General features: G+C 42.7%; 1 protein-coding gene across 1 annotated transcript; it reads right to left on the bottom strand.

Moving 5' to 3' along the window:
- CCDC134 (coiled-coil domain containing 134) lies at positions 1-26663 on the bottom strand. Its single transcript, XM_083573864.1, has 9 exons — positions 24697-26663; positions 23544-23801; positions 14836-14995; positions 11608-11720; positions 9926-10047; positions 8160-8244; positions 4466-4647; positions 3187-3258; positions 1-2089 (listed from the first exon to the last, which is right to left on the bottom strand). Exons 4-9 carry the CDS (start codon positions 11708-11710, stop codon positions 1964-1966), a joined length of 690 nt encoding a protein of 229 aa, XP_083429990.1. The 5' UTR covers positions 11711-11720; positions 14836-14995; positions 23544-23801; positions 24697-26663; the 3' UTR covers positions 1-1963.
- Between the last annotated feature and the right edge of the window lie 118 nt (positions 26664-26781).

A 26781-nucleotide genomic window follows, 5' to 3' on the forward strand; every position in this document is an offset into this window, starting at 1 on the left:
TTTTTTTTTTACAATTTTCTGTTTTATTCAAGAAAAGCAAAGTCCATTTAAATACATATCCAAAACCAAAGCAAATGTAATTTTGATAATAAAAGTCGTCTCCATCTCTAACCTTGTAAAACAGCCCAAAGGCAGCAAGTCAAACTGAAATGTCCCCTAAAAAAACCACAACCCTCCTTTCCCACAAAACAACCCGCCACTGGCAAGATTGGTCCAAACCAACCTTGACAAGTAGTGTGCCAAGTTATAGCGCTACTCATGACAGTGAGGGGCCATCACACTTAGGGGAAATACAATACTCCAGTTAATCAGTGTTTGGAGATAATCTTGCTGGTGTAAATGTATCCCAGTCTTGAACAAGAGCTACCCATTGTGGCAAACTGCACAGTGGCTTCATGCTGAATGCCTGCAGTATACAGGCCTACAAGTCAGCAGGCCAGGGAGAAATCGGTAGTAGGAATTAAAAGGGAACACTGACCATACTGTGGGCAAGGCTGGCTGGCCTTTACTATGAGAGCAAGTACAGTACAGCTGGAATCCAAAACGAACTTAGCTCCAGGTCCAAACCTAAATGGAATGCTTGAAAAAGTCAAGAAGAAAGGCAGCTTGTTCCTGTGGAGCAATAAGGCAGTAGACTGGGTGGGAAGGACAATTCCCTCAGAATTTCACTGACCATGTAATAAAGACACAGTCAATAGGTAAGCAGAGAAGAAGAACTGAGAGAACAAAATCTACACTGTCAGACTGTCTGCTTTTCCGCAGATTAAGAACAGTGGCAAGTGAGTATCTCATCTTGACATTTCAAATTAAAGGTCATCACCAAGATTGCAACGGCACCATTAACTGAGGGATGGGGATGTACTGAAACAGCCAAGAGTCAGCAATTATGGACACAGCAGTTCCACTCTGTACCCACTGGACAATAGAAGCTGAAGAAATTTACATAATCACTTCTCTCTAGCTCTTCTAGTGCCTCACAAAGATGAGCAGATAAGTTCCCTTCGCCATAAAGAAGGGGAATGAAATCTCCCATCTCCTTGAATGTTTCAGTAATTTCCCATTGTGCAGTAGTGGCACCGTTGATGACAAACAATAAATGTGTTAAGTCTTGAAAGTGCCACAAAAGTCTTTGTTCTTTTTGTTGCAGCAGACCAGTACAATATGGCAAAATTGTCAAGTGCAAATGCTCGTTGATGACGACCCGACCGTGCCGTTCATCTTCTCAAGCCAAAATTAACCACATTAATTCCCGTCCTCCTCCTCTTTTATGAGAAAAATGGTTTAACAGCCTTGTGGAAAAAGAGGAAGACTTTGACACCATAGAACCAGAAAGGAGTGTGGATTATTACGGCATTTTAATAACAGCACCTCTTTGACGTATCCTAGGTACATTCAAAAGGAGTATTCTGTCAGTGTGTGAATAATCCCAAGGAATCAATGTCCTTAACCCATAACTCTTAGAACCCTTAACTTTTTGAAGGTGATTCTGCTGCCCCCTCAAGTTAATCTTGCAACTCTGTGTTACCTTACCATTCTGACTGCACAGCAATTCACAACCTCTGGTGTTATGAACTGCAGAGGTGGCATGAGCCAGAGAACTTCCCTTTCGCCGCCCCTCTCCCTACGTGTTACAAACTGGCAAAGCCACATGAAACAAAAATACACAGAGACATGAGGAACAGCCTCTGACAAACTCTGTACATTCCAGTTACTCGAAAAAGCCTTCCCGTAAGGGAAGATGTGCTCAAAGACCGCAATCTCTGCCTAGGGTGCTTCCCACAGCTCAATCCAGTCGTTAGCCAACGTCTTGCTGAAAGAAGAAACAAACTTCCAAAACCTTACAAATCAAAACCGCAACATCCTGGCGTTTTCCTGAGGTCACCAAGGGACTGGGATGCGCCTTTCCCAGCAGCTTCCATCTCCCGCCCAGGGCAAGTCACGGCGACAGGAGCAGGTGGCGGCATTACAACTCCGACTGTGAGCGGGAGATGCGAGGCCCCTTGCGGATCTCCTTCCGCTTCTCCTCTTTCTTCCTTCGCTTCTCTTCCTCCCGGAGAGCCTTCTGGAATGTGTCCGCACTGGGGAAAAACTGACAGGGAACAGGATGAGCTCAGCCACGTGGGAACAAAGAGACAGTTCTGCGCACAAGCCTCACAGTTAGCCAATTACACCTGCTCCTGCCACTTACACCTGTTTTTCATATCTGTAGTTTCAGTGACTTGGATTCAGGAGGCATGAATTTGGCTTCAGATTATATAATCCCACCCACAAATAATGGATTGGGGATAGTCTTCTTGGATCTGCACTACTGCTGTGCGTCGGAAATGGCATCTCTATGGAAAAGGGGGTTCCCAATAATCACTGGAATAGAGAACTTATTAGGATTCCAAAGTCAACTCTTGATTATGTCATGGAGCTACCTGTAGAACCCTAGTCAAGTGCCTCAGTCACCTCTGGGAATAAAATAAAGATAAAGAGGCTTTGTGCTGTAGTGTTGGACTAGGACCTCAGAGATCAGGGTTCACTGGGTGACCATAGGCCAGTCACTCATTCATAGCTTAACTGACCTAGCAGGGCTTTTGTGAGGATGACATGAGGTTTGCGGGGGGCGGGGGGGACCATGTACAATCCTTTGAGATCCTTGGAGGAAAAGTGGAATATAAAATAAAATGAATAAATTCTGGCACACTAAAAAGAAACAACACAACTATGCCACACATATCTATGTCGGCAAAAACTTTTGTTAGCTAATAACATGTATGGCATTATTTGCAAATCTGCGTTAGTAGGAACAAAAAACTAGGAAAGGTGTCAATGGGTGCAGCTCTCATGTCCTGAGCTATGATAATGATTCTACTCAAAAACCTATTTCCAGGGGCAATCTGCTTTGCAGAGCAGCTAAATCAGTCCAGATATGAAAGAGACAGAGAAAGAAATAGGCATCTGCAGCTGCCTTTGATGCAACATGCATCAAGTACCAAATGCAACTGAGCATGGCCACTGTGGGCAGCTGCAGATGAGATTTCTGTGTGGCAAGCTGAGCGCATGGTCAGTGCCTGCATCCAGCTGCAGTGCTGGGTTGTCACATCAGAAGGGGAACAGATTGTTCCTAGGTGTAATGCACTGGTGTGTGGCAAAAAAATAGGTAAAAACAGGTAGGGTGCACTAATGGCTTTATTATCTTACTTCAGAATTGTCTGTTTTAAAGGGGTTCCGGTATTCTGGAGATTTCTCACTTATTCCAAGCTCTTGAGCCATCTGCAGAAGAAAAATAGTGAAGATCAGCTTCATTCACATGTCTTGTAATCTTCTCACCCTCCTGCCTGCTTCTCAGTTCCTGCAACTACATCACCCGCCACTGAAGCTTCCCAGCCTCATTTGGTAGTTCAGTGCAAATTCCGCCAAATGTGAAAAAACTATCCCTCCCAAATTAAGGGTACTGCAAGTGCAAGAAGTTTTGATGTCCCTTGTGGGCTGAACCACTGATCTTGCAATTCATTCACTTGCTGTGTAAATAATCAGGGACCCGCATAGGCTGCGCACAAAGGTAGCATGGCTTAAAGGGTTGCTGCGAGCTAAAGCAGCCTATCAGAGACCAAGATGCAGAAATGTGCAGCCATACGGCTAATACGGGATTGCACATCACAGAACTCTGACATGGAAAACTCTTCCCTGCAGAAACTAGCATGTGACCATTGTGCAGATCCGTCATACAGGTCAACAACGCATGTATGCACCACCAAGAAAATACAACAAGTGAATAGTAAGAGAACCCATACAAGTAATGCTGGCACAACCCCCCCACACATACAAAGTAGAAGAATAGAAGCATAACCACCCCACCCCACTCATCATTCCCCCCTCCCCCTCTTTTCTTCCTAATTGTTTAAACCATGCATAGGCAAACTTGGCCCTCCAGATGTTTTGGGACTACAATTCCCATCATCCCTGACCACTGGTCCTGTTAGCCAGGGATCATGGGAGTTGTAGTCCCAAAACGTCTGGAGGGCCGAGTTTGCCTATGGCTGGTTTAAACCAATTCATGAATCAAGAGCTTATATACTGACCACTAATAATGAAACATGTAGATATTTTTCCACATTTATTATGCTATTTTGTGATATACAAATGACATGAGAAAACTTGGTATACTTATTTGTATAACATTATTCTTGTTTATAAAATCCAATAAAGAAAGAAAGAAAGAACAACACATGTATGAATGGATTATACTATTGCTGAGAAGAAAAAGTCATTACTACTCAGTGTGCACACATAGTGTGAAATGCACATATAAGTTGCATATTACCATCTTTATGCAAGCTACACAACAGCACCCTCCATATACAGATACTGAAACGACAGAAGCAATCCTTAGATTCTTGGTTTTCCTCAACTCATATTCCTTTACCCCGTATCGCCAACCTATTATCAGAGGAGAAGTCAAACCAGCACACCATCTTACCAATCCGAGGACTTGCGAGTGCGGACCTTGATCAAATACACCTGTCTGATTGCAGAAGCCAATTCCCCAGCGAATCAGGTTGTTCCAGTTGGAGTTGCGGTCAAAGTAATGGTGTACTATCTTGGGAAAACGCAGGACTACATCACCAAAAAATGCAGTGTTCTCCACCACATGGGAATATGCTAGAGGTAAAGAGCCACAAACGAGAAATCAGGAGTTTTGCCGCTGGTAGAGATCAGACAAGTTCCATGAGAATAAACATGGAATCCAAATGCAGGCTGCTTACCGCCTCAACACACTCTAACCATTCCTATTGCTTATGTGAGTGAGGAGAAGGGAGGGGAGAATAGAATAGAATAGAATCACAGAGCCTAGGGCTTGCCAAACGGAAGGTTGGCGGCTCGAATCCCTGCGACGGGGTGAGCTCCTGTTGTCTAGTCCCAGCTCCTGCCAACCTAGCAGTTTGAAAGCACGTCAAAGTGCAAGTAGATAAATAGGTACCGCTCTGGCGGGAAGGTAAACGGTGTTTCCGTGCGCTGCTCTGGTTTGCCAGAAGCGGCTTAGTCATGCTGGCCACATGACCCGGAAGCTGTCTGCGGACAAATGCCGGCTCCCTTGGCCTATAGAGCGAGATGAGCATCGCAACCCCGAGTCGTCCGCGACTGGACCTAACGGTCAGGGGTACCTTTACCTTTAATCTATATTAGTGACTGTACAGAAAAGGGTTTGTATTTTATTCCAAGTTTATGAATAAAGAAAAAGAGGGCTCAACCTTATGTACACAGCATTTGAAAATAAAATATTGGTGGGACAGATTAATATGCTCACATCCAGATCTGTGAACTTCAGAAATCCAGAAAGCAAGCTAGCAGCCCACAAATCTGGCAAGGAACCCAAAGTAGTGTGTCATTCAATCTGACATAATTTTTGCTACAGCTATTCAAAGGAATCTGGAGTCGCATAGTATTTTCAAAATTATAATAAGAGAATGAATTCCAGGTGGGTTCAGGCTACCTGTGATCAGTGCAAAGGAAAACTATTGAAACTATATCCTTCCCTTCATTACAGATATTGATGGCAGTAGCATTGTGGGGGGCGGGGAGAGGCTACTGCTGCTCATTGTCTAGGTGGCTGGCATCAACAGTTTAAATGAGGATTTAATTCTGGAAATCTGCATGGCCAAAAAACACCAGCCAAAAGCACAAGGTAGGATACCTTAATATACTAAATCAGTACCTTGGACAAAAGAACTGGAATCTCTGCTTCTCTACAGTTATGAAAATACAAGTACCTACCATTTTCATGCTGCAATAGCTTGAAGTCTGGCTGCCCTCATATTTTTTTTTTTTTTAAAGATTTTTATTAAAGTTTTCCAAAAAAAGAAAAATAGAAATTCACAGAATAAAAAACCATAAATTACAGAAAAAAGAAACACACAAAAAAGAAAAAAAGGAAAAAAATACAGAAAGAAAAGCACAACTAATTAAGAAAAATTACATTTAAACAAAGAAAAAATAAAACCATTCCATTTTTCCAATAGCCTCAATTTCATATGCTTATGTTCTTGACCTCCTCGCACCTTCCCCTTTTTGTATTCCCATTCAAATATTTAATTCAGCAAATTCTTACCCTTTGTCAAATGTTTAAACTTTGTACCATAACATATACTATATCCCTATTTTTCAACCCATTATCAATACCTTTTTTGCATAGTCTTAATAACTTTTATCACTAATTACCACTTATTACCCATCCAAGCACATTTTTAACACTCATTGATTTTATAATATTTCTGAAGATAGTCTTTGAATTTCTTCCAGTCTTCTTCCACCAACTCTTCTCCCAGGTCTCGGATTCTGTCAGTCATTTCCGCCAATTCCATATAGTCTATCAGCTTCATCTGCCATTCTTCCAGGGTGGGTAGCTCTTGTGTCTTCCAATACTTTGCGATGAGAATTCTTGCTGCTGTTGTTGCGTACATAAAGAAATTTCTATCTTTCTTTGGCACCAATTGGCCCACCATGCCCAGGAGAAAGGCCTCTGGCTTCTTAAGGAATGTATATCTGAAGATTTTTTTCATTTCGTTATATATCATCTCCCAGAAAGCCTTAATCTTTGGGCATGTCCACCAAAGGTGAAAGAATGTTCCTTCACTTTCTTTACACTTCCAACATTTATTGTCAGGCAAATGGTAGATTTTTGCAAGCTTGACTGGTGTCATGTACCACCTGTATATCATTTTCATAATATTCTCTCTTAGGGCATTACATGCCGTAAATTTCATACCTGTGGTCCACAACCGTTCCCAGTCAGCAAACATGATGTTATGACCAACATCTTGTGCCCATTTAATCATAGCAGATTTAACTGTTTCATCCTGCGTATTCCATTTTAGCAGCAAGTTATACATTCTTGAAAGTATTTTAGTTTTGGGTTCTAACAACTCAGTTTCCAATTTTGATTTTTCCACCTGGAAACCTATTTTTTTATCCATGTTATAGGCTTCTCTTATTTGAAAATAGTGCAGCCAATCTCGCACCTTATCTTTTAATTTCTCAAAACTCTGCAATTTCAATTTATCCCCTTCTTGTTCCAGTATTTCCCAATATTTCGGCCATTTGGCCTCCATATTGGACTTTTTAAGTGCCTTTGCCTCCATTGGTGACAACCACCTTGGGGTTTTGTTCTCCAATAAGTCTTTATATCTTGACCAGACATTAAACAATGCTTTCCTGACAATATGATTTTTAAATGCTTTATGAGCTTTGACCTTGTCGTACCACAGATATGCATGCCACCCAAAGACATTATTAAAACCTTCTAAATCCAAAATGTCAGTGTTTTCAAGAAGCAGCCATTCTTTCAGCCAGCAAAATGCGGCCGATTCATAATAGAGTTTCAGGTCTGGCAGGGCGAAGCCACCTCTTTCTCTTACATCGGTTAGTATTTTAAATTTTATTCTAGGCTTCTTGCCCTGCCAGACAAATCTAGAAATATCCTTCTGCCACTTCTTGAAACAGTCCATCTTGTCCACAATTTGCAAAGATTGAAACAAAAATAACATCCTTGGCAATACATTCATCTTTATAGCCGCAATTCTTCCCAACAAGGAAAGCTTCAAGTTTGACCATATGAAGTCTGGCTGCCCTCATAGGTTCAATTGTGCTTCCTTTTCCACTCTCTTAATTTTTCTTTGCTCAACAAACATTTTTTAAAAGTGACCGGAAACATAACCAACCAGTCTCAAATTGTAAATTAATGTACCTATCTGTAGACAATGCAAATCTGCATACATTTAGTCCAGTCACAAAACCAAGGGTTCCAGCTGCAGAATCCGACTGGGAGTAGGGAGAAACTGGCTATCAATCTGAATGAACCCACACGTCCCTGTTTAATGATACTGACCAGCCTTACGAGTGTTAACTTTCCATTATATGCACAGGCGAAATAATAAGATTCTGTTCTGCTTCATGTACCATATGCTATGTAGCCTCATTTGGCTCTGTTCCCATCCCAGGACCTTTGCAAATGTCAGAAATGATGACACACAAGAACAGAAGTGACAGGGGTGGCTAAGCAAGAGTCGCCAAAATGGCAACGAGAGCTGTAATGCCAGAACAGCTCATTGTTACAAACTTAATGGCTACAGAATGATGGATGGAGAAATCGGGATTATAAAGCAAAGAGCTCCCACCATCCTTTAGCTTCTCATCCTGAGGGAACGGCCCATCTGGAGGGACATCTGCTGCTATAAGTACAGCCCGCGAGTCTTCAAGAACCTGCACATCACAACAGAAAGCGGACATGGTTGAGATCAGCTCCTGCCAAAAACATCTCTTCCCCACACCTGTGCTGCCAGCAACAGCCTCTTCTCAGCTGCACACCCCCACCTCTTCTGCTATGCTACAAATGCCCATCTGACACAGCCCTGACAGACGAGGAAACTTGGGGGAAATAACAACCTCAAAAGCCAGGAAACCAAATTGTGAAAATGAATATCCCAGCCCTTCAAAACACCTCACATTATTTGCGGAGGAACCAACAGCTGCAGTTCCTGGACCGAGTCTGGTTTCAACATGCTTGGCGGTAGCAAGCACAAAACACACAGGAATATTTGTGCTGCAACACAGTTACATCACACAGCACCAGGTGGAGGGCCACAGACAAACAGCAACTGTATGAAGCCACAACCACCTTCTCCATACGATGTGATGGTACCATCGATAAGCTGCAAATCACTTCTCAAGTACCTAGTCTAATATAATACCTCAGCTATTCATTTAAACCCAACCAAATACCAGCCCAGAAGAACAACTAAGATCTCATGCGGGTCCTGAATGTGCAGACCCATGCATTGGGCAAATCTCCAGTGTAAGGTAATCTATTTTTATGGAACAGGTGCTGAAAATGCTCTTCTACATACATACAGGCGGTGACCATTTTGCATGGGGTTCCATTCCTCGCTGCCATGCACATCAGCAGAGGTGCGCATAAGCCCATTCTGACTCCATTCCATCCTTTTCTGGGTCCAAAAGGATCCATGCATTGGCAGTTGTGCATCAATTGGACACACCTAAAATGGTCACTACCTGCCTAGGACCCTCGTACCTATGGGACCGCCTCTCCTGGTATGCCCCACGGAGGACCTTAAGGTCCATATATAGCAACACCCTAGAGGTCCCGGGCCCTAAGGAAGTTAGATTAGCCTCAACCAGAGCCAGGACCTTTTCAACACTGGCTCCGGTCTGGTGGAACGCTCTGTCTCATGAGACCAGGGGGCCCTGCGGGATCTGATTTCTTTCTGCAGGGCCTGTAAGACAGAGTTGTTCCACCTGGCCTTCGGCTTAGAATCAATTTGATTCCCTCCCCCTCTTTCTTTTTTCCTTTCACCTCCTGTGAAGAGGCTGCATCTTAATGTTTTAATGTTGTATTTTAATCTTGTTTTTAAATTGTATTTTAATCAACTTGTTTTTATTACTGGTTGTTAGCCGCCCTGAGCCTGGTCTTGGCTGGGGAGGACGGGGTATAAATAAATTTATTTTTATTTTTATTTTTATTTTTATTTTTATTTTTATTTTTATTTTTATTACTCTGCAGATGGAAGTGTAAGAAAGCACTTGGTGAGGGTGCCTAAGGTAAGGCCTAGACCATCCTAGGCTATCTTCCCAGAGTAGATTTAAAACCAGCAGACCCTAAGAGGTACCATCTCCCCTCCCCTCACAACCAACTGTGTCTGGAATGAGTGGCAGCCGCTACATTCACCAGCAATTCACTGGAATTGTGAGGTGGACATAGTGCCAAGCCTCTGCCCCACCACAACCTCAACCTTTTCCAGTACAGAAGCATTGTTGACTAAGACACTACACTCTTCTTCTTAGGCCCCCCACACTGCTTTTAAGATTATCTAACATCCCAGAACTAAAAATAAATAAATCCTGCGCTCTATTAGGCAAGGCTCACTTTGAAAAGACCCTTGAGCATGATGTCTATGATCTTGTATTGTTGGTTCACATCGTTGAGCTCAATCAGGTTCTTCAACGCATTCATCTGGTCTTTGCGTTTCACTTCGAACAGCTTCTTATCTGTAACTTGGTCAAGGATACCTTGAACTACAGAACATCCAAACTCTTGCCCCATGTTCCCCTCCCCACAACCCACAGCACAATCCCAGCATCTTTTTTGCCCTTCACCCTGGGGCATTGTTAGCTATATAAAAATACTTGGGGACTTCGCATAAAATGTGTATATGCTAATTTCTATGTATGGATGATGGCTCTGAACAATTTTTTAAAAAGTTTTAAGTTTAAGAAAAGAAAGGGAAGGCAATAGGAGATCTGGGGCCCACTCCATCAAAGTAGCCCTTACAAGGGACCAGGCTTCTTTTAACTACTGCAACCAGTTTCTTTGAGGAAAAGCCAATGGCAAGAAACAAAGTTTACGGAGACTGTAAAGAATATCTGCTCTCGGTGGCCTGGCAGCTGTAAACTAGAATCTATGGAGGATGACAGCATAAATCCAGAGGGAAGTACAAATGACAAGGGTTCACATTACCAATTAAAAGCAAGGGAGAGTCAAGGAGAGAGAAAAATACAACCTCTCCTGAAACAGAAAGAGCAGAGAAACTTTTTGCCCAGAGGAAGAACCATGTGACGTGCCATGCTGCAATCACCATGTCAGCATAAAGAATCCATCTATTTCACAGCGGTCCTTTCCAACTTGATGAAGATCATGTGAAGAATGGCTTTCATACGGAGAGTATGGAGGGAAAAGTTGAGTGAGCTAGGAAGGAAGTGAAGCCTATTTGACATTACTGAGCCACGATGATCTCCCCCTCTCTCTCTCTCTCTCTCTCTCTCTCTCTCTCTCTCTCTCTCTTTAAGAGTGTTGGTATTGGGGTACACAGCTTATTTGGGAAGGACAAGGTCTTTATTCTTCTCACTCAGTACAACACTGCATATCTGAGAAAAATACACCAGGCCCAAGGGCAAAATGGTTGGTAATTCCTTTAAGAGTATTTGGGCAAGACAGGACATTTAGAATAAAAGGCATGCCTGACTTGTGGCCTCTTTGGCTCTGTCTTTGGAGACTTCAGGAGCATAACGAAGGTGCCAGACACACCTCTTCGGGGTGGGAGTTCCACAACTTAGGGGCCGCCACAGAGAATGTCTTATCCGCCACGCCACCCCCACCCCCAAGTCTCTGAAGGTGGAGGAACTACCAAGAGGGTCCCCTCTGCCGATCTTAGCAGCTGAAAGGGTCTGGAAGTTAGACAGCTGTGGATGCAAGAGAGGACTTTGCAGCGGTGGAGCTTCAACATTGGAATGCTCTTCCCAGGAGGTTCACCTGGCAGTGACTGATGTCCTTTTGGCACCAGGCAGAGACATTTTAATTCACATGGGCCTTTCAGATGAGCTTTCCCCAGCCTAGTGCTTAAGAATGCCCCTTGTGGTACGTATGCGTACCCTTTTGCAGTTTATATACTTTCACATGCACATGTACAAATCTACATGTTTTTCCAAGGCTTACAAATCCACTCCCTTTCTCCACCCTTGCTAAGCACAAAAGGGCCCCCTAACAAGCAACACTCTCTCAGTTACACCCCACTTTCACAGACAAAAATCAAGGCAACGAAAGAAGGATACAGATTTCTAATCCTGAATCAGGGGTTTTCTTCTCTGTGTCTGCCATGACGCCTCTGGATAATATCAGCATAAAGAGAAATGTGAAGGCTCGAAAATAATCCATCCTTAAAATCCTGGAATGGAAAGAAGGGGGGAAAGGGGAGGGAGAATACTTAAATCATTCTAATGATTGAGGTTAAAGCACAGAAACCTCTCCACTCTCACTACCTAATTTATATTCATTAACATAAGCAACTCCCCATGTGTATGAGAAGACAACAAAGAGCTAAAGCAACAGACACTACTAGCAGTAAATGAACAGTAAACCTCTCTCTCATAGGCAAAGTTTCAAGACTGAGCTTCAGCATACAGGTGGGCACCCAACTACATTGAGAGGGCACCACATTGGCTACCTCTGTACTCATTTCACAGGCCACGTCCTGGCTTTAGCTGCATGCTCCAAATCACCCACTTCTTTACCAGCCTTGCAGCCAATCTGAAAGTTACTGTTTTCCCTGGCAATGAGGATATTTACTTGCGCTTCAGCATCATTGTGTGCAAATCCAAACCACAGGTCTCACATCCACAATCTGATCAATATACAAAAACAGGCTTGAAATTTCCAGTCCGCGAGTGGCTCAATATAGTAAAACAGAAATTGTGATTACCGGTAACTGCTGTTCTTTGGCCAAATCCCATACGAACACAAGCCAAATCTCAGAGACGCCTAGAACTTTGAGCATGAGGCTCTCCCATCCCTCCCTTTAACTGGCATTTTGTCCACCAAGCTCGCCTGCCAAAAAACCTGTTCAGCTTCTTCCTAATGCTGCAGGTGTACATCAATGGTATCTGCAGCCTTTAAACCAGGGAGGGTGGGCTGGCTAAGTGACTGCACAACAGCACTTTCCCAGTAAGTGTGCAATCCCGCAAATGGGAGGACTATAGCGTTCCCTACTGAGCAGAGGGAATAGAAGTCCATCACCCTGCAACACTGCTCTTCCAACCCTGGTTTAATTTCTGCCCTCAATGGTCATTGCATTCTGCTAGAGAAAACATCATGAGGCCACTTCCACTTTGCTGGCATGCAGACAGCTGCAACTGAGACACATGTCTGCAGTGCTGAAGATGGCTGAGCTTCTTGTGGAGGATGTGTGAATCTCCAGAAATAATAAACCTAGCAAGGGTCTGGGAAGAAGTTCAAAAAGCTCTACTCCTTCTTGAACAGTCAATGAAATTTAGCACCTCTTCTTCTAAACTCACAAGTGCAATGCAAGTAAAAATCAAATGGCCGTATGGACATCTAATGAATGCAATTCACACTTCTGCTCATCTGAAGGATTTGAAAAGAAGATTGACAAAACTGTGGTTTGCTTAATGTGAAATGAATATGGTAGTAATTCCAAAATAGGCCTTAATGCAAGGCAGTCCTTATGCACCATCAAGAATCGCAGACCACAATGAAGCACAATCATTTCCATACACTTTTCTCACTGAAATGATTGTCTTCAAAACCGCAACCTTGATGGTGAGATAATCCATTAAACATGTTGCTACTGGTTCAGACTGTTTAGTCATCAATGGTGACAGAACATGAAGCATCCTCTTAGGCCAGGAAGTCTGAAAAGGAGGAAGCCTGAGTCAATTCTGTAAATTGTTTCATGCAATGAGAGAAACCTGATTAAGCTTTCAACGGGAACAAAGTGAGCAGGAATTGCTGCCAGATGAATGTTAATGGAAGACTAGGCTATGAGAGTGCAGTGCTATTCCCTAACTGAAAAGATAATCCAGTACATAATGTACATTACAGAAATGTGCCACATTGTGTCTAGACGGTTCCATGACATGTTGAATGTTGTGACGAACGCAAATCAAAGTGATCTGAAATGAAGTCAAAAAATGGTGCAATGACTCCATTTCTAACCACCTTTTTAAATCTTTGATGGTTCGTCTGTCTTCCTACATTCAGAGTAAAATAACACACCAAAACATGGTTGAGGGGTTATCTCAGAAACATTTAGTCAGAACAGAAAAGGAAAAAAAATGTGATATATAAGATATCAATAGGATTTATTTCCTAATGTGAATTGGCCCCACTTGAAGTAGGGCCGTGTGTTTCCACATTACTGCCTAAATACTAAACTTGCTACCAAGTGTTGTGATCTCCATGACTCTGCTGGGGGCGGCGTATGATTGGCAGAGTGTGTCAAGAGGAGGAAGAAGATGATGACCCCAGGATGGGAGGTAGCAGCAGTTTGGGCAATGATGTAAAGGAGGAGCCTGACATACTGCCACTGGGCCCCAGTCTCAATTTGAGGGATGAGAATAGCCCAAGCAGAGATTTTGAGGAGGGTCCTCACCCAAAGCCGCTCTAGGGCCACCTGACACCACAGAGAGGGAGGGGGTGTCAAGGATGTCCTGACCCCATCCCTGGGGAAGGAGATTCCCCTAGGAGCAGAGGTGGTGGCTGGCAAATCAGGAGAGCAAGCCAGACAGGAAGGAGGTGGGTGAGGAAGGGGAATTGGAAGGGTGGATGGCAGGCACAAACAGACCCAGTTAAAACACACTTCCAGTACTCTCACCCTCCCCTTCCAGGCTTATGAATTTGGCCACCCCTGCCCAATAACATTAAGGAAAATGGTTCCTACATGTAGATGACAATTTACAAAAATACCAGCAAGGCAATATGCCTTTATTGCTTAAAAAATGGCAAGATTTCCAATTACATGGAATGCTAGAGTTTTATCAGTTATATGGGGATCAGAGTTACCTATTCATGGAAATAAATCCAAATAGGCTTTGACTTGTCCACAAAACAGTTGCCTCCTGCATTGACAAAGAGGGAATTATAGACTGCAGTGAGAATCCTAATTAAGTTGTGTGTTTTGAACACAACATGCTTTGGAGTATAAAGAGCTTATACCTCAGGAGACAGGTGCGCCTACAGAGAACATGTTTTCATTATCTGTAGACATTTTTCCTATGTAAATTTATTCAAGATATTTAAGATTGGTTCCACCCATGCAATTACTATTGAGAAAATTATATTAGGTATACCCTACCATTATACAGAAAGAGTGTTTGCCCAGAGTAATACAGACTTATAGTTATCTTTTTAAAAGATTTACTATAAAAGAAACTGGGAGTATGACAACAGCAGACTTTTATTACTGGTTATAAATCTACTTTAGCTACAAGCACATCTCAGAGCACAGCTTAATTTAAGGACAAAAACAAAACAAAGACCTCTACCTGGTAATTCAAATAAAGGAATGTAGAACAACTTGTTCTGGCTATTGTGATGCTCACTAAACCACATCAGGCAAAGCCGCCAGTCAATGATCATTCAGAATTTTTTTCTATGAATCTTCTTCAGCAACATCACAATTGTGTTCTTCTCAGTTGAGTTTATCTGCAACACAAATTAAAATTGTTGAGGAAGAGCCCACCTATCAATACCAATGTTTTCCCTAAAGGCAAACTTTACCACACACAAGCTCAAATATATTAAAACCTGTGGAGCCAACCTAAATTTAGTGACATGGGATCCCTTCACTTCCACATCCCAAAAACTGAAACCTTGGGTAACAGTTTCTGCTTCAGCAATAAAAATCTACATTGATGGATTTCAAGAGAAAGTCCAGTCTCATCAACCTTTTACAGTAGACATATTCTAGAATATTCTAGAAAATATACTCTGCTAGAAAATTCTCTGGGGAATATTCTCCACAAACTGCAAATTCTAATGTAAGAACTAGTTTTACAACCCACATTTTAAAAATCTTGTGAGGATAAAATAGGAATGAGGAAAGGTATGTACACCACCCTGAGCTCCTTGGGGGGAAGATGGGATATAAATGCAATAAAGACATAAACAAAAGCAACAAACAGGTATTATGCAAGCAAAGAGGCAAATGCAAATGAAAACCATTCAGACTGGAACTGTAAACATCTGGTCATTTAGATACTTAAACAGTTGGTGCTAGAATTTGGAAAAGCTCTTGATTTATAAAGTTTTATTATATGTGGCTCCCAGGAATTTGAGATATTTTCCCAAGTAAGCACCCGCAGTGGTGGAAGACGCCTCCTGTCTGTTCCTGGGATTCCAAAACAAATTTGGAAACAGATGGAGCTGGCTAGTGAGAGATCGGTTGGTCCACAGGGAGCTTACAGTCCAGACTGTGAAGTGAATGTTAAGTACCAATTACACTGTGCATAAAAGGACTTTCACAATGAGAAAATAATAGGTTTTATTCCATGAGCAATATCAAAGCAAGGTGTAGTGGCTGAAAGCTACACACACGGATGGGGCGAAAAATCCATTAAGCAGCATTAAATACTATAAAGAGCATTCCGTGGCGCAAGCTTATCTCAGGTACTTGCCATAGATAAGAGCATGCTCCTATTTTTATTTTGTTTTTACCTCCAAGAGAGCATGGTAAAGTAATGCAAAGATGCACCAGTATTCTTGACATTGTCAGGGTTATTCCTAATGTAAGGATAGCCTTACAGCAACCAATGGCTACTAGGCTTGATGGCTATGTTCTGTCTCAGCTGTCAGAGGCAGTATTTCCAAGGAAGTTGATGAGGATGAGGATGATGTGGATGATGATCAACGAAGTTTTCAGGGCAGCACACAACAGCATAAGAAGAGCTTCCTGGATCAGGCCAATTGGCCCAGTTAATCCAGCAACCTGTTCTCACAGTGGCCAGCCAGATACCTACGGGAATCCCACAAATGGGATATGGGCACAAGAGCACTCTACCCTCTTGTGGTTTCCAGCAAGTGGAACTCAAAAGCATTACTGCCTCCAACCACAGAGGCGGAACATAGTCATCATAGCTCATAGCCATCACCAATAGCCCTCTCCTCCATAAATTTGTATTTTGCAAGTTGGTGGCCATCATCTCCTCCGGTGGGAGCACATTCAAAAGTTCAGCTATGAAGTAGTATTAGTCATAGTAGTGCCTTCATTTATCGTTCCTGAATCTTCCAACGTTCAGCTTTATCGGATGGCCAAGAGTTCGAGTGTTGGGAACAGAGGGAGAAAAGCTTTTCTCCGTGCCACGCATTTTATAAACTTTATTTCTGGTTTACTTAAACAACTTACATACCATTTAGCTACAACAGACTAAGTTGTTTACAAAGATACAATACAACTGATGAGAATCAGTGAAGAAAGCTATAAAATTAAAAGGCCTGCTGGAATAAAGTAAGTCCTGTCCAACTCTACCATTCTATGAATTGCATTTGCTATTATCTCCCACTTCACTCAGTTTGACAAGGTCATTTTGGAGCTCTTCACAATCTCTCTTTGTTTCAGTGACCCTGAATAGTATATACAGAAAACAGTAAGATGCAATAAATAAATAAATAAATAAATCAACAATTGAAGTCATACAATTATTCAACTAACAGAAAATAATAGAAAGTGCACTCCTATTAATACTTTCCTAGGAGCAAGTGCTACTGAACACAAAGGGACTTGGTTCCAAGGAAGCAAGCTCTTAAAATGTTTTTGCTATCCAGTTTTGTTTTCCAGATGTTATGATTATTGATTGCTATTTCCTTTTCTGATCTCCCCACACCCCCAATATTTACTTTGGTTCAGTATTTCTGTTTCAGAAATCCAACCTATTTCAGTCCATCACAGCACAGCTGCGGCCCATCCACAGATATTTTCCAGTCATGTTATCTGTGCAACGCTGAAGTTGATCAGATACCTTTCTAATTTGGGGTGGGACTGTGGCATTTCCCAGCAGGGCTATTTTCCTTTATGAGAGCAGAAACTGAAAATGTTGTATACAGCGACAGATGTACATGCCACCAGTAGCTTCCATGAGACAGAAGGAAAGGTGATATAATAGAAGATATCTGCCAAGACTTAAACCATGAGGAAAATGAAGTGGTGGCAATTGACAGTACTACTACGACCACCACAACTACCACTATATCATCTTTACTCTGCAGCACAGGTTAAATGTGACACATAAATATTCCGCAAGAGAGCCATGCTCATTCCTGCCTCAGCTAACAAGACAGCAAATGACTACATACAGAGAAGTTAGACCCGCTCCACGAGAGGGGCTAATGGAAATCAGAGCAGCTTGCTGCTCTTAATTGGAGGGTAAGAGGAATTGCAGTTTGCTGCCAGGCTTTCTGGTTCACCAATTTTCCTATGGCTTCCTAACCATTATCCGTACAAAATAAAACAGGGCTGAAAGAGAAAGACACACCAGCCTTTCATCTTGAAGCTTTCAACATTTATATATAACCCTGCTCCAATAAAGCCTTTTCCTTTTTTCCAGTTCTCGTAATTCCACATACAGGGCGGCGGCAGAAGGGGAGCTCCTCCAAGAACATTGGCTTCTCTTAGCCGGTTTTAACAAATAAAGGAGAATAAAACCTAATTCCAATATAATTTAAACTTCTTAAGAAGAACTGAAAATACTTTTAAAGGAGGCAGGTGAACTATAGCTGCATGATTAACAGCAGAAAATTAAATCACCAGCCCAGTGTCATCATGCATTGAACCAAATGTTGCAAAGAAAATGCGTATGTGTTTAAATCTTAAGCATTCCAATAATTCCTCTGACTGTAATGGATTCAAGTGTGTAATACAAGGTAAAAGGTAAAGGTACCGCTGACCGTTAGGTCCAGTTGCGGACAACTCTGGGGTTACGCGCTCATCTCACTCTATAGGCTGAGGGAACTGGCGTTTGTCCGCAGACAGTTTGTCCGAGTCATGTGGCTAGCATGACTAAGCTGCTTCTGGCGAACCAGAGCAGTGTGTGGAAACGCTGTTTACCAGTGTACATATTCATACAAAACTGACAAAATGGGCAACAGTCAGGTACTAGACCTCTCCATTCAGCAGCTTAGCCAAAAAAACTTTTGTTCAATTGACCTCTTCAGGTTCTGCCTGTACAATGAACAAGATGCCATCAAGGATGCCAGGAACAATGAACGAGATATTCAAGTCTATTTGCTTTGCTTGGCATTCGCAATTTCCATCGTGCAATGCAAACAGTGCTTCAGAATCCTGACTGTGCATCACGATCCTATGAATATTTACTCAGAACTGAGTCCTGCCCTATTCAGTGGGACAAGTCTGAACCCAGCAACCTAAATATTAAGGCTATGCATTGTGCTAATGCTAGGCCATGCCAATGCAAAAATGTGGTGCTGCCGATTAGCTGGCCTTTGTTTTATAAGGCTTATACACCTTCATTTTGAAAGCTCAAAAGCCAGCGTTAGCAAGTTCTGGTGGCCATTATGCCTCCCACCTAAGCTCCCTGCTGCAATCCATGTCTTCGCCTACTCGCTCCTCCTGTGCACTGCAGGACAATACTAGAATTCCATTTGCTGCAGCAGGCAGGCAACCTGATGCTCAAAGTAACTTGTGGAACAGCAGAGGCTCTCTTGGCACCGCTGAGGTTTTCCCAGGAGACAAGCTGGATCTCAGGTGGAGTTTCACTCAGCAACCCCTACCAGGTTTGGATCTGGGGAGATATAGGTTCAAATGCCCACTTTGCCATGAAGCTTATTGGGCAGCCTTGGGCATAAGCACTTTCTCTCAGCCTAAAAAATGACAGCAAAGAGTTGTTCTGAAGATAAATTAAGAATTTGCGGAGCACTCTGTGCACCTGAAGGTTCCCACAGAACCTTTTACAAGTTGGGTTGGGCAGAGCTAGAAGAGAAAAGCTTCTATTTCAACAATCTGGGGGTGGAGGAGAGAAGAGTCACCGCTTCCCAGTGCTCAGAGGGTAAACATCCAATTTATTTGCGTTTACCCCCGGGGGCATTCTGAAAAGCTCAGCTATCGGACTGTCATCTGCACACTGCTATTCTATCAATTAGGAAGCGGTGAGCAACACAAAAGTAGGACATAAACCTGTCAGAATATAGGTTATGAAGGATTTGAGAAAGCACCATCAAGTGCCCTTATCTTTTGCAGCCTCCTTTCCCAACACACATGCAAAGAACACAAGAGAAGCAAAGATGAGCACCATGAGGGTATCCTTTTGGGGTGCGTTAAATACTCAGTGTTCCTTGCAGATCTGGAAAGGGTGCCCTGGGAGGGGAATATATGTGAGGAGGAGATCAAGACACAGCAATCGTATACAAGATTTAATATCCAACTAGAGAAGCAGCAGCATGTTTTATAAGAACAATCTGCTTTACACACTGAAAAATATGTCTGAGAATTCATTTACTGGAGCAAATCCAGAATCATATCTGTAACAAAATATCTTGTCATTTGCAAACATTAAACTGAAGCACTGTAAAAAAAATCACTTTGGATTCTGCTTCTTTCTGCAGTATTCAGCAGGCAACCACTGGTAGGATCCAGGCATGCTATTCTATATTAGCAGCATACCACATATCCAGGATGAGAGGCAGAATAGAATATAATATCATAAGCATATTAGCAACATGGCAGATGCACCTATACACAAAAGCCAAAGAGCAAAACAAAAACCCTCCAAAGGGCTTAGCTACATGAAGGGTAACTAATATGATGCCCTCCAAATATTGTTGGGCTCTAGTCCCCATCATAATTCACCTTTGGCCGTGCTGGCTCTGGCTGATGAGAGCAACAGTCCAAGAACAGACTGAGGCCACAATACTGGATACCCCTGGATATACTGCCCAAAATAGGCAGGAAGGTAGCATAGTGAATATAGCATTATCACATTGCAATCTTGTGTATGTCTTCTCATAAGTAATCTCCACTGAGTTTGAATGGGACTTACTCCTAGGTGAGTGTTTATTAGACCACAGCCTTAGTCTAGGGGGATAAGGCAGGCATCCCCAACCTGCGGCCCTCCAGATGTTTTGGTCTACAACTCCCATGATTCCTAGCTAACAGGACCAGTGGTCAGGGATGATGGGGATTGTAGTCCAAAACATATGGAGGGCCGAAGGTTGGGGGTGCCTGGGATAAGGCATACTATGAGCCGCAGGGACACACAACATGGTTGCGACTTGAGCACCGCATTCTTCTCTTATAATATTGTGTTCTTACAATATGTAATCAAACTAGCCCCAGGCGAAGAAGCTCAGTGTCAGAAGCAAGTTCCATTCATTGTGCTGCCATGTAGGCAAGACATGAAGCAGAAAAGAATAAAGAGTGGAGGCAAACATAACAAGGTAGTAAGAGGTGTAGCTTTCTCAACAGAGGGTGGGACAATCCGCTTCCAGGCTTAATTCAAAGTGCTGGGTTTGACCTTTGAAATACTGCATAACATAGAACCTTTGGATCTAAATGAATGCCTTTTCCCTTACATAGAAGCCCATGCCCAAAGATCATTACTGAAGGCCTTTCTACAATCACCAACGCAAACGGAAGTGTGCAAGATTGCGATGAGGAAAAGAGCCTTCTCAGTGGTGGCCCCCTATTATGAAACACTATGCCTAGAAGAGGCGCATCTGGCACATACGCTGATGGCTTTTCAGTGCCAAGGAAAGCCAACTTCTATTCTCCCAGGTCTTTCAACATCCTCTCATTCTTAATTAATATTATGTAAGGCTGATATTAGTATACGTCTACATTTATTGAGGCTGTCTTGCTCTTTGCTCTTATGTTTTTAGCTCTTACGAGGTGGCTTCTGATCTCCATGTGACAAGGTGAATTTGAGTGTAATGGTTATAAACAATCTGTGCTGTTTGGGAATGTTTTGCATTTATATTGTATTATTTGTATTTTATTATTTTGTAACTTTTGATTGCACATTGTCCAGAGATCAGTGTTACGGGGCGATTATCAAATGCTAAATAATAGTAAATCCAATAGTTAATCTGTAAGAGGATCCACATGGAATCACTGGCGTTGGCTTCAAGAGACAAATGACATACCTACAAGTAATAAAGAGAGTTGCAAAGGTCATGTTCAAGCTCAACAGTAAAGAATAGCAGGAGTATCTTGAACGTAAATTTCATGGAAAGTAAATGTTTAATGGAGTTACAAGTATTATTAAAGATTTAAGGCTGCAATCCTAAAAACACTAGAAGCCAGCTCCATTGCAAGTAAATAACAGGATCAAAACAAATGCCACACTATAGTCACTATCAGAGAACTAGAAGAGACACTATGGTTTAAGTTGACAAATTTGGAAAAAAACTAGTTTATGCCATAGGAAAAGTCATTAATGTAGTGCAAGAAGGTGTGTGTGAGAGAGCACAGCAGTTACAGAAACCGATTTGGGGGCTTTGCAGATTCATCCTCCCCAAAAACTTAATCTGCAGGCAACCTTATGTTCCAAAATCATCTAACACAGTAACGAACAAGGCCCCTAACCTTAGAGTTTGTGATAGTGATGGCAGTAGTAACTGAGCTTCTTCTTGCCTCAATTTACTTCTGTAGAAAGACATGTGATTTAGCAAGCATACTAAAGAAGCTGTCAAAACCAACCTCAACCCTTTATTGCTTATTGTCCATGCAAGGGACCTGCTTTCAAAAACAACATCCAGATATTCCCCCTCTGGCATCTGTGATAAATGGTATTGTATCTCTCCAGAGAGATACAAGGGTATGTCTAGATTCAGGGCCTTTCTATTCTAGGCCCTCCTAGGGTACTGTTTTATATATGCTCAACTTGACCAAAAAAAACCAACAACCTCAATTTGCAACTACTGGGGTTGGTATTCAGCTAACTTGGACTCAAGAGTAGATCCACTAAAATGAACTTTAATTAATTTCAATGGGTCGACTCTTGAGTAAAATTTAGGCACATACTATTCCAGTTTCCCCAAATATCTGCAAATTGAGAGCTTTTCAGAATGTGTGGCAAATATGTGCAGATCTCTTAAACCATTTTTAAAAAGATTGTTTCAGATAATTCAATATATATATATATATATATAAAACGTTGCAAGACTGAACTTGTATAGTAGCTACTAGATAACATGAGAAGAGTTTGTGTTGCTAACTAAAAAACGAATCTATAAAAATATTTTTTCTCTCTCTTACCAACACAGAGAAAATAATTCACTTTGCATTTTGTACGTCTATATAAAATCAAGATCAATGTGAAACCCCTTTTGCTGCTTAGTCCTCGGACTCAGGATGCGATGGGTACTAGGTACCCCGACATCAAGATCCCTTTTATAAAGCCGGACGAAATGCGGGCCTGCTGATCAGGGAAGACGAAAAGTGCAAAAGACCCGAACAGACACGGCGCGGAGGAGTGCTTTGCACCTTAATTCACCACCAAAATCATCATTACTAAGGTGTAGACCCGAGCACCTTCCTCCATTAGTTTAGAATGACTGCTGTGACAGGATCCTCTTTCTTTGTGGCATCGATCATGATCATTCCGCAGCTATTTCTTCCGAGGGGCGTCTCACCAGCGGACAGCATGAGCTACGTAGTGATTAAATACATCTTCTGTAGTCTAGTTTAACACGCCGGAGGACCTCGCTTCCCGAAGGGCGCGACGCCGGCAACCCCCCGCGCTCCCCCAAGTTTGCAGAGACAAGTTCTCGGCCGCCTCGCTCAGCCTTCCTACGCGAGCAGCGAAGAAAGCGAGGGCGATCCGCTCTCGCTCCCCGCAGCCGCGCGGTCCTTCCCGATTCCAGGCAGCGGATCGCCCAAGCGCGCGCTCTCCCGCGGATCCGCGGCTGCAGCAGAAGTCCGATCCCCGCCACCTGCTGCCGCCGCCCCCCTCCCTGGTCGATCCACTGGGGCTCCCGGGACCTCCCGCTTCCTCGGGGCCTGGCTCTCCCAAAGGGCTTCGGCGTTTCAATTCTGCCCTCCTTCTCCCTCCGCTGCATTTGCAGGATCGGAGGCGCTCAGAACTACGGAGCAGTTTGCTGCCAGCCTGGCAGTTGCAGGCAGCGCGATCTGGGGTTCGGGAACCCAACCTGCCCGTCGAGAACCAGCTTGGGATCGCACGGGGTGGAAGCTGCCCGCTTCCCAAGCGACCCTCGCTCTCGAGCCCCTGGGAAGGAACCTCACCTGCATTGCCCGGAAAAGGGCACGCGGCGTCTCCAGTCGCCCGAGCAGCAGCAGCAGCAGCAGCTCACTCTGGCGAGGCTGTCATGCTGGAGCCGCTCTTCCTTTTCCCGGCAGCTTTCCCCAGCGGACTGGCCTCGCTTGCTAAGCAAACCAGCATGCCCTGCACGGGCGCGTCATTTCCTCCGTGTGCTTCCCAGAGGCCTCTGTGTTGTAGTTCTTCCAATGGGTAGATCTCTCCCCTTCACCACGTTTACAAAGCTGTAAGCAGGGGAAACAGCCACGTTTACTAATAGGGGGAATGCCAGGTGCTGATTTGCATGGTGGGTGGTGAATTTTTAAAAACCAGAAACCCACACACAGAATTTCGGAAGCAATTACTGTACTGCACATACTGGGAGAAGCAGCGTGTAAATCATAATAAGCATTGAAAGGCAATTAGAGGAGTTCTTGCGCGCAAGTATGGTCCGGGAGAAGCGGGGTGAGCGCAGGAAGCAATTAGTGATTAATGAGAACACCTGCTTGCTGTTTAATCAGTTGCAATAATAATTAGCAAGCACAGGTACTCTGTCTCTGTTATAAATATGAAGGACGCTGCTACCAATATCCATCTGGCTAGACTGGGACATGAGAGGTGCCTCGCTTTACAAGACCCAACAATTGCATGATCACAGCAGGCAAAAAAAAAGTGCATTGCTGGACGTTACTCCCAAAGTAAGACATGTTGAGTTCACTGGGATTTACCCTTAGGTGAGTGAGAATAGGATTTCCAGCCTTTCCAGTCACTTATGAGCAATAAATTATTAAATTTTATTTGTTGCTTTTTTAAATTAGAGACTTGGAAGTGATTATGTTTCACTCAACCACAAGATGAGCACCAAAACCACAATGCCCAATCATAGCTAAGACCAGCTGCCTGAGTGAAGAGGAATGTCCTATTACCAAATGCAAAAAGCAAGCAACACTTTGCACTAACGAACGGGTCTACCACCCTCTGAGCACTCCTAGAAGCTGCACATGGGAAATAGTCTCAAATGACCATTGTAGCTTTTAGGTAGGTTCATACAAAGAAAGGTAGTCCTTGAGATACTGGAATCCTGAGCGGTTTAAGGCTTTAAGAGGCCAGCACTTTGGAAAATGCAATTAGCACACTTACCTAAGTAACTTTCTCAAAGCTTTCATGACTGTCTCAGGGAAACAAACCAGCAATATCTTGTTCCCAGAGCACTTAGGTCATTTTTGTTCATCTCCAAAGCATCCATTGTGCTTCAAATTACTGTGCATTACATGTCTCAGAGCTACATCTTACATGCACCCATTGGGCTAGTGTCCGTGGCATCACAAGTGATACATAACACAACCCTTTATTCCTTTTATAAACATATTTTATACTTGGTTTAGAACCTGAGCAGAGTGCTAAATACACAGCAGAAAATTGGGTCAAACTGTGAAATGTTACCCTACATGCAAATTCCTTATCTCAGTAGATTTCTTTAATCAAGATAATCAGTTTTACTGAATATTTGGCAGGGCTTATTTTAATTATTTGGGCATAGAAGTTACAGGTATACTTCGTAATTTTTTAAGGCTACTTTTGTTTTGGCGTGCTATTGTAGTAGGGATGATGATAATGAAAATAAGATGGCCTTTTCCAATAATTGGTGAAGATTTTTGTCTATGGAATCATACATTATCTAAAACAAGCAAATGCAATTAAATATAAATGATTTAATTAAACTCATTAAGATTTGACAGGCTTGTAAAAATACATTACAGGGCAACCATTCCAGCAAGTAAGTTTATTCATGTATGAAATCTAGGTAGTGTAAATGCTCCCCTTTTTGTATTTGTCACAATGGGCCTTTAATTTATGTGCACTGCTGCAATAGTCATACACTTCTCTCAATGGACAAATCCCCAGTTTTTTAAAAAAAAAACACTTTCTCACATTCTTGATAATGTTGATCTTCTCAAGTTCGGAACCACGGAAGACAAATAACTGTTTGATTATTTTCAAAAGATTTTTCTTATGCTAATTCTGCCTTACGTCAAGTCAGACCATTGGACGATCTAACTCAGCAACCTGATGCCCTCCAGATGCCGCTAGACTCCATCTCCCCTCAGCCCCAGCAAACATAGCCATTAGTGAGGGATGATGGGAATTGTAGTCCAACATATAAGGGGCACCAGACTTTACAACCTTGTTTACATTAACTTGCAGCAGCTGTCCAGGGGCTCTCCTAGCCCTACCTGGAGATGCCAGAGGTTGAACCTTGGACCTTCGGCATGCAAAGGAGATCCTCTACCAATGAGCTACAGGCCTTTCTTCTATATATTCATGTCCTTCTTGCTGAACTCGCCATTTTCAGTTGATCAGTAGAACTAGGATTCACATTCCTCTACAGTCACCCCCAACATTCTGGTTAATTTTATTTCCTTAATAGACTACTCTTGTATCTTTCTTGTTGGCTTCCTGCTTCTATTCTTAGCCCTCTTCTGCTGTTATCTGTTCTATTTCCCACTTGCCATTCAGATTGTTTCACTCCTTGATACTGCCTAATTCTCTAGTTTTCACTTGACCAATCTCTTTGTTACACCTAAGATTACCCTTTGAGTTGCACCTGGGGCCTTTTCTCTTGCCGCTCTGTGCTGTGAAAGTGCCCTTCCACTTAGCAGCAGGCGTGCCTCTCCTGATCATCCTTTCTTTTATATCACCTCCCTTTCCTTGCAGTGTGTCTTGTCTTTGATTAGGTTGTAAGCCTTTGGTTGTATTGTAAACATAGGGGCAGTGGCTGTTTCACTTCTGCCTTTTTTGTATAGTGGTTTTAGAGATTTTATACATACAGGTAACCTATATAACTGCTGAAGCATCAGACAATAATATTTTGTTAAATGAAAGGTAGAACATCCTTTCAACATATTAAAAAATGCTACAATTACTACAATTTGAGCAACACAATGTGGCAACACGATCTATCACTATAGATTTTCCCAGTAGTCACATTTGAGAATCAGCCCTTAGAGCGAAGATTTCAGAGAATGCTCAGCTATTGTACCAAAAGGGTTGAGAGCATTGTTACTGTTGCTATTGCCAACCGTATTTGTGTGTGTGTGTGTGTGTGTGTGTGTGTGTGTGTACAAAACAAATGAGTGCTGACTTTGAATTTGGCTAGATATAGTAAAACCCTTGATCCACAAAAGCTTTCTCTTAACATGGTATCATTTTGCATTAACCAAAACA

This window comes from Podarcis filfolensis, assembly GCF_964270895.1.
Source record: "Podarcis filfolensis genome assembly, chromosome: 10".
Lineage (NCBI taxonomy): Eukaryota > Metazoa > Chordata > Lepidosauria > Squamata > Lacertidae > Podarcis > Podarcis filfolensis.